Genomic DNA, 12,074 nt, shown 5'->3' with positions numbered 1-12,074 from the left:
ACACCCATTTTTTATATTTTTTTCGTTCGTTCTAGCCTGAGTGCACCGGTAGGCATTATCTGCCTTTTGATGTTGTTCAGTCCAACCCCACGCTCACCACCTTATCCACTCGGCCACCGCCAACTTCCACTTTTTCATTCAGTACGTATGCTCGTACGTCAGTGGGCGAATCTTACCATTTGGTTTCCCAGCAGGCTTGCAAGCCATTGTGCAGCACATGCGTGGTAAGCGAGCCAACTTCTTGCCGTGGGGGGCCCGGGGGGCTAACTAGATGTGTACTCGTCACTCATCAGATCGGGATGGGAACCCGCCGCGCCGCCGCCCAATAACCGCCCAATCCCGCCCAACTATTTACTTTCCACGCCAACCCGAAATCGACAAAAATATTATTTGGCACGCATATTGTGGTGACCAACAACTTTCAAAGATCTCTCTCTCTCTCTCTCTCTCTCTCTCTCAGAGAGGTTAAATTCAATGGAAGCACTTATATGGTTGTTTGGGCCGCTATATTTGCTGATGATATCATCACAGAACAGAGGCGCTCCACCTCTCCAAACTGAGCTGCAGCGAGGGGCCCAAATTGGCAACTCGTGCTGCAGCGTCATGTGTTTGAGAGCACACAGATCAGTCTGTGCGGCCTGAGTCACTCTCTCAAATGCAGCCCAGGGGTGCTTTTGAGAGAGCAACTCTGGCCGCCCGGGCGTCAAGACCACCCGGACCCCTCTATCAAACGCTTTTGTGCGTTTCTCAGTTAAGCCTCGTCGTTGCTATGGTAATGGCGTCTCACTGGCAGCAAAATGGTGTCCACTGATCTTCCTGAGGACATTTACTAGCTGTTCTGGCAGCAAAATGGCATCCGCTGATCTTCCTGAGGACGTTTACTAGATGTTCTGGCAGAAAAATGCCCTCCCAGAGCTCATCTTTGATCCTAGAATCTAGAGTCCGGGTTGATAGGTAGTCTTCTGGACAGCATGTGGGTAGTTTTAAGCCACTCGGCGGCGGCTGAAAAATCTCAGCTTGGTGGCACCGGGCGGGGATTGAACTCGCGTCCTCCTGAACATGCTCCCCATATATATATATATATATATATATATATATATATATATATATATATATATATATATATATATATATATTTTTTTTTTTTTCATGTTGCGGGCTATTGCGCCGTTAGGCTTTTCCCCTGGTGGGGCCTGATGGTCGGCGTAGCCCATTCTGGCACAGGCGAGTGTTTATAGTGGCGCTATCTTGTTTTGGCTCATGCTGCCCCCCCAGAGTTCATCGTTGAGCCTCTCTTTGGAGAGGTAATGTAGAGTCTGGGTTGATAGATGGTCTTCAGGGCAACATGTGGGTAGTCTTAGGCCACTTGGCAGTGACTGAAAAATCCCAGCCGTGAAGCGGTCAGGATTCAAACCCGTGTCGCTCATGGAGCTCCTGGACGTGGCGCCGGGACGCTAACCACTCAGCCATTGCCTCCGAGGTAAGATTAAAATTGCAGACTTCCTGCATTCTGCCTGTCATCCTATTTTAATCCCAAAATACCATTATTTCACCCAACTAATTGTAGAGGAAGCCCATAAAAATACTCTACACGGAGGGATGGCTGACACTTTAGCCAATATCAGGAAACTGTACTGGATACCACAGGGTAGGCAGGCAGTACAAGTCTTGTCAAATATGCAAGCGTTACGAGGGGCAACCTGTCAAATACCCAGGGCCTCCTCAGCTTACCTCTGACAGAGTGAAATTGCTCTGACTCTATGAGGTTACCAGAGTTGATTATATCCAGTCCATCACTAAAATTGGAGGTCAATCTCCCCCCAGGAAATTTCACATATGTTTATTCACTTGTGCCTCCACAAGGGCAGTACACTTAAAACTAGCTGAAGAGTTAAGTCTTGAGATCTTTATAGAAGTATTCAGGCGATTTGCAGCAAAATGATCATACCCAAGGTGTTTCAAAAGTGATAACGCCACTAATTTAGTGAGGAATTCTCCCTTTTAATTAGACATTATGAAGCACCCTTTGGTAAAACAATCATTGGAGGTGAGAGAGTGGGTTTGGACTCTTATCACTCCCCGAGTACCATGGCAAAATGGGTTCACAGAAAGAATGATAGGCATAGTAAAGAATTGCCTAAGAAACACTTGCCATTGGACAAAATTAACAGGAGGAATTAAGAACTATAGTAATTGAGATTGAAAATAGGGTCAATAACTGCCCCTTGATTTAAAGAGATGATTCCTCTATTAATATTGAAGCTCTTACTCAATGGCACTTAATTACTGAAAGAAGAACTGAACCCCTTCCATCCTTGGAGATCAGTCCAGAGGTCACAGATTCCACAGTAGATGATCCTGCACAACATCCCAGATCTAGCTGCCATAACTTAACACCTTCCCCCTTGGGTTATCTATTTGGGCACAGAGCGCTATCTGGGTTGCCTGCGCGAGGGAGATTTGAATGTCAGTGTTGCACAAAGGCTCCTTAAGGATATAACAACACTTGCAGTAGCCAGTAGATGACACATATTCACTGAATTGTATTCCCTTATATTAGTACTGATAGGAAAATAGGCTTGTGGGGAAAAGTGGAAGGGTGGAACAGAAAACACATCACCGCTTCACACAAGCAGACATGTTGGTAGTATGGGGGATTGGGGGGGGGGGGGAGAGAGAGAGAGAGAGAGAGAGAGAGAGAGAGAGAGAGAGAGAGAGAGAGAGAGAGAGAGAGAGAGAGAGTGTAATTTTGAGCCACCTTTTTCTGTAAAGATTTGTTTAAATAAAAAAACAAAAAGAGAGAGAGAGAGAGAGAGAGAGAGAGAGAGAGAGAGAGAGTTATCCAGCTGCCCTTATCACTCCCAGCCTCTCTCCCTCCTCCATATATGCCTACAAGGAGTGTATGTATTTATTTACCTATTTGTATTTGCCTATTTGTAGTATACAGGGCACGAGCTCAAACTCGGACAGTCCTGTCTCCCAATCTCTATTTGTTCAACTTTTCCTTCATCTTATGGATACTGCCACTGCTCCATGCTCCATGAATTTTACTCACCCAACTTCCTGAGTGAGACGGGCAGAGAGCTTCATGAGGGAGGTAAGGGCATATTCCTTAGTTGTTATGGAGCACTGTGATGACCACAAAATTTTCTGATAAATTTCTATGAGTTGAGGCTCTACTACAGTAACATCAGCCTGACCTGAAATCAATATGAGAATATGAAAGAAAATAAAAATCATATGATTATAGTCATATATCACACATCATTAATTGATTTTAAAAGTCTTGACATAACTGTTTTTGCTGTAAACCACACATAATGCCTTGAAATGACTAAAAACATCATAAAACTATCCATAAAACACTGTAAAACAAACGTGTATGTGTGTATATATCATACAATACACACACACGTCATACTGTAACAGCAGCATCATGTGGAAAGTGATCTACTTGCTTTAGTTCTGTATACCTCAGGTGAGTTTTCGTTTGACTAATGGCATATGACTGATGACCATGACTTGGTTTGGGCCAATACCATATTTTGATACCGTAAACCCTTGCTTTGATGAAACAATTGGGGGGAAGGGGGTGACATTATACCCCCAAAATCGGACAATTTACAGTTTCACCCAACCAACGATTTTCTCACGTGGTTCATGTTTTTCTGGTGATAGATGTAGTGAATTGCATGATTTTGCACCTCATTTCTGTCACAAATGTCTACTTTTCGAGTCATGCCTCTTTTCAAGTTATGCCTATCCCCTGATTCTCAATGATCTTGGGGGACCTGTGGGAACACGGGGTTTTTGGCTGGGGGAGCATGAAATTGAATAAAATGCATTTCAATTGAGATCGAGAAATCAACAGAATCACATTAGAACACCAGTGAAAAGGCATACATTACACTTTTGGCGGTGGCGGAAGCAGCCATAGGGGGGTGAGCAGTGTTGACAACGATCCGCTACATTTAGCAAAAATAGCTGCGGCCACGGGGAGGTGAGCAGTATTGCCATTTTTCTTTTTTGTGTACAGCAAAGGAAACAGCTCAAGGGGAAAAAAAAAGCCTGCTACACTGTTCCTATAATAAAGGGTTCAGAAGACTGGCCGAAAGAGAGGTCAATTCCGGGAGGAGAGGTGTCATGATACTCTCTCCTTGAAAGAGTTCAACTCGTAGGCAGGAGGAAATAGAGTTGAAGGAAGATTGTTCCAGAGTTTACCAGCGTGAGGGATGAAAGAGTGAAGCTGGTTAACTCTTGCGTAAGGGATTTGGACAGTACAGGTAACTCTCGATTTACGCGTGTTTGGTTTACGCGTTTTTAAAATAACGAGGTCCATGTTAATTTTTTTTTTTTTTTTTTGCTACGCTTATATTTTATGGAGGCAGCCCCCCATTCATGTGCATCAGGATTCCTCACAGGCGCAGGCAGCCACAGCTGAGCTCAGTTGTAAAGAAATAGTGTGTTTGGTGTTTCGAAACTGCAGTCCATTCATGCAGTAGGATTTGGTGATTGCCAGTCAGTTTAAAGATGGCCACAGTGTGTGCTGGTTGTACATACAAATAGTGGGAGTTTATTCATTTTTTTTATCTGGACCACAAAGCTGCACTCCACTTCTTAAGAAGTCATGGTGTCCTTCCTTTAGAAGTACAGTGCCAAGACTGTAACCTTCCCTGTACTTATAGGGAGGAGAGGCAGCAGCAGCAGTAGCGCCACAACATATCAACATATCTCGCCTGTAAGGTAATGCCGTTGTTGTGGTTTTAATTTCCTGAACTTGGCAAAAGCAATGATTTTCTCACGTTCTTTATGTTTTTCTGGTGATACATGTAGTAAATTGAATAATTTTCTACCTCATTTCTGTCACAAATGTCTACTTTTCAAGTTATGCCTATCCCGTCATCAATCATTGCAAATGCATATTTTAGGTTGTGGAAAATAATTAATAGAAATCTATAAGTTACTATTCCAGCTAGGAAAATTACAAATGTTCGGGCAGGGTATTTCAATAGCGATTTTCCCAGAAAAAGTCACCCTTTTGCTAAATGTAGTGGTTCGTTGGCAATACTGCTCACCTCCCAGTGGAGGTAGCTACTTTTGCTAAATGTAGCAAATCGTTGGCAACCTCCTCGCCTCCCTATGGCTGCTTCTGCCGCCGCCACCAAAACTGTAATGTATGTCTTATCACTGGTGTTCTTATGTGTCTATCTGGTCAGGACAGTTAAGGTAGTGCTCTGCTACTGGTAACATGTAACTCAGTACAACCAGCCGCATGGTCGGGTAGACGGCGACTAAACTGGCAACCCCACTGGTTTTGTTTTGGACCAGTGAGAGGTGGATGAAAAACAAGACCATTTTAAGGGCAGATGAACTCATGTCTATCAGAGTCAATGGCCATCCAGTCCCAGCTATGGGTGAAATAGCAGGTGGTAAACTTCATAGCCCCCTGCTGCCTTGTAAGGTTTGCCTATTTCGTTCAGGCAAAGGCTAGGGCTCATCAAGAGTGAAAACGGACGTTAAACAAAATGATGATGATGATGATGATGATGATTGGTGTTCTAATGTGATTCTGTTGATTTCTCAACCTCAATAGGCGCACCTAACATCACCATAGCCGATTCAGGATTCAGGACGTTTCCTAAGTAAAAGAAGGTAATGTTATAATTGTATTTCGTAAAGAATCCTTATAACCAAAGACTAACTAAAATTATGAGTATTCTTTTTCTTGAACACAACATTCAATAAACAACAGAACAGTAATATGAAAATACGTATGGCTACCGTTGCCAGATTGTTGTACTCAGAGCATAGTATTTAATGGTTTCTGACGCCTAACTATTGCCAAGAAACATCAGGATCTTACTCTTTTAACGATAACTATAAATTAGTTTTGTTATTGGAGCCCAGAAGACAGTTTGGGGGTAGGAAGTCAGGATATATAAGCGGCTGAGTATGACAATCTGGCAATAATCCATGGCCGAGGCAGCAGCAGCCTGCTATATTGCGGGTGTCAGATACCTAAAATAGCACACTTTTACTGCGCAAAGCAGGTGATGTCACTTATTGTGACTTCGTGAGCTTTCATATTTATCTATTTGTGTATATTTCATGGTGGCAAAACTCAAATTACTAGTTTCATTTTCACTAGTGACACGAATTTGTGAAAGTTTATCACAATAGATTCTCACTCTAATAAGTGAATCCGACTCCACAGAAATATTACCAGTGTGTGTATGAATGAATACAAAGATAAGCACATACTTTGATTTAACCCCTTCACTATGGCCGCGCCAAAACAGTGCCCCGAGCTGTATCCGAGATCGACGCGAGTGCCAGATTTCAAATGTCGCTATTGCATATAACAAGTTTTCAGCCATAAACTCAACATAATCAACATATATTATATATGAAAACATGCAGAATTAAATGGTGCACATAAAGAAACTCACTACAGCCGGGCCAAAACAGCGCCCCGCGCCGTATCCAGGATCGCTGTGCGTGCCAAATTTCAAATATCGTTATTGAATATAACAAGTTTTCAGCCATAAACTCAAGATAATCATGTATTATATATGAAAACATGCAGAATTAAATGGTGCACATAAAGAAATATAAATTAATTGATAATTTTAAGATGTAAGCATAAATATAGATAAAATAACTCGTATGTTGGCTAGAGCGAGCCAGGACGCAGTATGCGCATCCTTGGATATGGTACAGGGCACGCAAGGACGCAGTATATGCATCCTCGTGTTGAAGGGATTAACTCTAGGATGTCTCGTGGATCATTAATAAATAAAAACAAAATATCCAGCTAAGCTACTCTTTAGCCCATTACCTTTAACCCTTTCAACACGAGGATGCATATACTGCGTCCTTGCGTGCCCCGTACCCTATCCAAGAACGTGCATATGCGTCCTGGCTCGCTTTTGCCATTATACGAGTTATCTTATCACTATATTTATGCTTACATCTCAAAATTATCAATTAATTTAGGTTTCATTATGTGCAACATTTAATTCTGCATGTTTTCATAAATAATACATGATGATTATGTTAAGCTTATGGCTGAAAACTTGTTATATTCAATAGCGACATTTGAAATTTGGTGCGTGCGGCGATCTCAGATACGGCGCGGGGCGCTGTTTTGGCCCAGCCGTAGTGAAGGGGTTAATGGCCCCAAAAAAACAGTCCCTCCACCAAGTTTGTACCCCACATTTGGTGATGTTAGGTGCGCCTATTGAAATGCATTTTAAACGATTTCATGCTCCCCCAACCCAAAAAACCCGAGTTCCCACAGGTTCCCCAAAATCGTTGAGAATCAGGGGACAGGCATAACTTGAAGAGGCATAACTCGAAAAGTAGACATTTGCGACGGAAATGAGGTACAAAATCATGGAATTCACTACATCTATCACCAGAAAAACATGAACCACGTGAGAAAATCATTGGTTGGGTGAAACTGTAAATTGACCCAAAAATCTGTTATCACTGAGGTATCCAAACTTTTGGTGTAAAACAAACTTTGCTCTTTATTTGAAATGAAAGTTTGCTATTTCTGATCATTTCTGTATATGACAAAGATTGTTCATTACAATAAATGAATGTTTGTATACTTATGTGCATGCAGTCATCACAAATACTACACCCATACAGGGAAATTAAAACAATAATTAAACATTGGACACTATGTTATGGTGACCAATGTGCGTGTACATACTCGGCCAGTCCACCATTGAACATAATCACACAATTACCATTTGTTTTTAACACCAAAAATCAATGGTTTACTGTATACAACCATTCCCCCTTTATTCGAGGGTTCACTATTTGCAGATTAGTGGATTTCCCCAAAATGCACAAAGGCATCGGCCCCAAAGGAATTTTTGTGGCACCACTCTAAAGATTCCTGGTCTGCCTGTGGATGATTTGGCCATTCCTAAGTAATGGACAATGTATACATGCATAAAGCAGCATAAATTATCATAAGTAGCATTATTCATCAGCTATACATACTATAAACTGTACTGTAATTTACATAAATTTCTTGTATGTAGTCATCGAAATCTCACTTAACTAGTTGGGTCCTCACTGCAAAATCGTTGCCATTTTCTTTTTCAACTTCAGGTGGCTAGATACATACTTCAATGTGAATTATTTACTAATGAATGCTTCTTTCTATATATAAAAATAAAAAATTAATAAACATATGAAATGATTAGAAACACTGGATCATAGCTACAAGCAGCTGTTCAGCTGATATGGGTCTCCCACAATTTACGATTGGGTTACGTTCCTGAAGACATGATTGGATATCGAACTATAGAACAACCCTTATACATATTTAAAATTGTGTTCTTGGGATTGTCTAAACTCACAAAAACACTCATACAAACCCTTATATTTATAATTATTAAAATAAAGTACAGGTACCTCATAGTTCACGCAAGTATTGTGTTCCTGGTGAGTTCAAGATAGAATAAATTTTACGTAAACTTAACACTTTCCCATATTTAAGTGTTATGCATGTAATGCACCAACACTGGTGTTGTGCGCATTATCAAACAGAGTCAGAGTGAAATCTGTGTGTATTTACCTATTTGTAGCATGCAGGGCCTGAGCTAGGCTCAGATAGTCTTGTCTCTTTGTCTACTTTTATCCAATCTTTCTTTCATTTGGTGGAAACTCTTCGCCTCCACCACTCCTTCCTCCAAACTGTTCCACAAATCCAAACTTCTATGAGGAAAGCAGAGTTTCTTTTTGTCTCTCAAGCATTTTCCCCTTCTCATCTTCTCGTTGCGTCCTCTCAATCCTCTCCTTTGCTCTCTCTCCATCAAGTCCTCTCTATCTACCTTGTCCATACCACTCATCAACTTAAATAATATTATCAAGTCTCCCCTTTCTCTCCTTTGTTCCAAAGTTGGCAGGTTCATGTGTTCCAATCTTTCTTCATATGGCAGATCTGAGAGTTCAGGTACCATTTTTGTTGCAATTTTCTGAATCCTTTCCAGTTTCTTGACATCCTTTTTTTTGTGTGGGGACCATACCACTGCTGCATATTCTAACTTTGGTCTAATCATTGCCTTTGTTATCTCTGTCATCATATCTATATCCATATAGTGGAATACAAATCTAATATTCTGCAACAGTCTATATGTATCACAAAATATCCTGTTTTTGTGTTTTCTGGCGTCAAAGAATCCTGAATTGTCACTCCCAGGTCGTTCTCTTCCTTAACCACACTTATGTCTCTTTCACCCATTTTATATTGTTTCAGGGGTCTATTTTTACCTTTTCCCATCCTCAATATATGACATTTGTTTGCACTGAATTCCATTTCCCATTTGTTGCTCCACTCACATATTGCATTCAGATCCTCCTGCAACCTCATGTAATCTTCCTCCGTCCTTATCCTTTGCAGCTTTGCATCATCAGCAAACAAGCTCATATAGCTTTTTACTCTTTCTGGCATGTCATTGATATAAATCAAGAACATTATTGGTGCGAGTACAGATCCCTGCAGCACTCCACTTGTCACTTCTCTCAATTTCGAGTTTTCATCCCTTACCACTGTTTTCATTTCTCTTCCTACTAGATACTCCCTCATCCAGTTATTCATACTGCCTCCCAGTCCTCCTCTATACTCCAATTTCCACAATAGTCTATTATGCAGAACTTTATCAAAAGCTTTTTTCAGGTCTAGATATATACAATCCATCCATCCATCTCTTTCTTGTACTGTATCTATTATTCTTGAGTAAAAACAAATCAAATTTGTAACACATGACTTTCTTTGCCTAAATCCAAAATGGCTCTCATTTATTAATTTTTCTCTTCCCAGATGTTCAAACCCACTGTTTTTTTTATAATTCTTTCACACATTTTACAGATTACACTTGTGAGTGAGGCCGGTGTGTGTGTGTGTGTGTGTGTGTGTGTGTGTGTGATACACGGGAAAAGAGCTTGACAACACTTGACTACGCTTGTGCTGTCCCATCTCCATATCCTCTCTTATCCAACTTTTCCTTAAAATCATGAATGTTTCTTGCACAAACCACCTTCTCCTCCAGTCTATTCCATAGCTCAATGCTTTTATTTGGAAAGCTAAGCTTTTTCACATCTCTCCTACACGTGGTCGCCTCAACTTCTATGTCCTCTCGCTTTCTCTCGTTCCACATACACAGGTCATCTCTGTCCAAATGATCCACCCCACTCGCCACCCTGTACACCGCTATCAGGTCTCCTCTTTCTCTTCCTCTCTCCAGGGTTGTGAGCCCCATGCTATTGAGTCTCTCCTCATAAGTCCAATCTCTAAGTTCCCGTACCATCTTAGTTGCCACTCTCTACACTCTTTCCAGCTTCCTTATGCTCTTCTTTTCGTGAGGAGACCAGACCACTGCTGCATACTTCAACCTTGGCCTTATTATTCTGACTATTATTTTCTTCATCATCTCCTTGTCCAAATACACAAATGCCGTCCTAATGTTCCTCAGCAAATTCATAGTTTGTCCCGTTATCCTGTTGATGTGTTTGTCCGGTGACATGTTCTCTGAGATAGTCACTCCCAAATCTTTTTCTTCCACTCCTCTGCATATTATCTCACTTCCCATCTTATAATCATATTCACATCTTCTACCACTCCTACCAAACTCCATTTTTTTTTACATTTCCCAAGGTTGAACTCCATCTGCCATGTACCACTCCACTCCCAGATTTTGTCCAGGTCCCTCTGCAATGCCTCACAGTCCTTCACATCATTCACTCATCTCAATAGCTTTGCTTCATCTGCAAACAAACTCACATAGCTGGACACTCTGTCCACCATATCATTTATAAAAACAACAAACATTATTGGTGCTAACACCGAACCTTGTGGGACTCCACTCATCACTGGGCACCAGTTGGAAACCCTGTCCCTGACTATCGTCCTCATTTCCCTGTTAGTTAGGAAGTCCTCCAGCCACTTAATCAGTCCATCACCCACACCACCCCTGTGTGTGAGTGTGTGTGTGTGTGTGTGTGTATTTACCTATTTGTATTTACATATTTGTAGTCTACAGGGCCCGAGTTAAGCTCTAATAGCCCTGTCTCCATATCAACATTCATCCAGCCTTTCATTAATTTGATGGACACTGCTCGCCTCCACCACCCCTTCCCGCAAGCTGTTCCATGTGTTAACACTTCTATGTGGAAAACTATACTTTTTCAAGTCACTCAAACAGGTTCCTTTATTAAGTTTCTTTCCATGTCCTCTCAGCCCCTGCGTTCTCGCAGTAGAGAAGAGATTATCTCTATCCACCTCATCAAACTTATTTACCAACTTATACAGAGTGATCAGATCTCCTCTCTCCCTTCTTTGTTCCAGTGTCGTCAAATCCATCTCCTTCAATCTGTCTTCATACGTCATATTTGAGAGTTCTGGGACCATTTTAGTTGCCATTCTCTGTATCCTTTCCAACTTTCTGATATCCTTCTTTTTGTGAGGCGACCAAACAACTGCAGCATATTCAAGTTTTGGTCTTATCAGTGTTGTTGTTATTTTCTTCATCATTTCCTAGTCTATATAATGGAATGATACCCTTATATTTTGCATCATCCTGTAGGTTTCTCCAAATAACTTGTTTATATACTTTTCTGGGGATGGTGTGTCTTGCATCGTTACTCCCAAATCTTTTTCTTCATGTACCATCTTTAAGTTTTCTTCTCCCATCCTGTATGTTTTCCTCGGTCTTTTTTTACTTTTCCCCATTTCCATTACATGGCATTTGTTTGCATTAAATTCCATCTCCCATAACTGGCTCCATCTATACACTCTATCCAGGTCTTTTTGCAGTTCTTCACAGTCTTCCTCTGTTCACTTTTCTTATTAACTTTGCATCGTCTGCAAAAACTCATATAACTTTTTATACCCATCGGCATATCATTTATATATATTATGAACATTACTGGTGCCAGAACGGAGCCCTGAGGAACTCAACTCTCTTCTCTCCTCCAATATGATTTTTCTCTTCTCTAATCACCATTCTCATTTCTCTTCCTCTTAGTAATCCTTTATCCACTCGTTGACCTTTCCG

General features: G+C 41.2%; 1 protein-coding gene across 4 annotated transcripts in view; it reads right to left on the bottom strand.

Moving 5' to 3' along the window:
• LOC127009736 (AP-1 complex subunit gamma-1-like) overlaps positions 1 to 12,074 on the bottom strand; it is a 179,686-nt gene that overhangs the window by 64,325 nt on the left and 103,287 nt on the right. For all 4 annotated transcript variants that reach the window (XM_050883114.1, XM_050883117.1, XM_050883116.1 and 1 more), the window contains exon 12: positions 3,056 to 3,200. In XM_050883114.1, the coding sequence (XP_050739071.1) occupies positions 3,056 to 3,200 (145 nt within the window). The remainder of the gene's footprint in view (positions 1 to 3,055; positions 3,201 to 12,074) is intronic.

This window comes from Eriocheir sinensis, chromosome 41 (genome assembly GCF_024679095.1).
Source record: "Eriocheir sinensis breed Jianghai 21 chromosome 41, ASM2467909v1, whole genome shotgun sequence".
In the NCBI taxonomy this organism is placed as follows: domain Eukaryota; kingdom Metazoa; phylum Arthropoda; class Malacostraca; order Decapoda; family Varunidae; genus Eriocheir; species Eriocheir sinensis.
The sequence above is the reverse complement of the archived record's forward strand: the minus strand, read 5'-3'. Positions and strand labels throughout refer to the sequence as shown.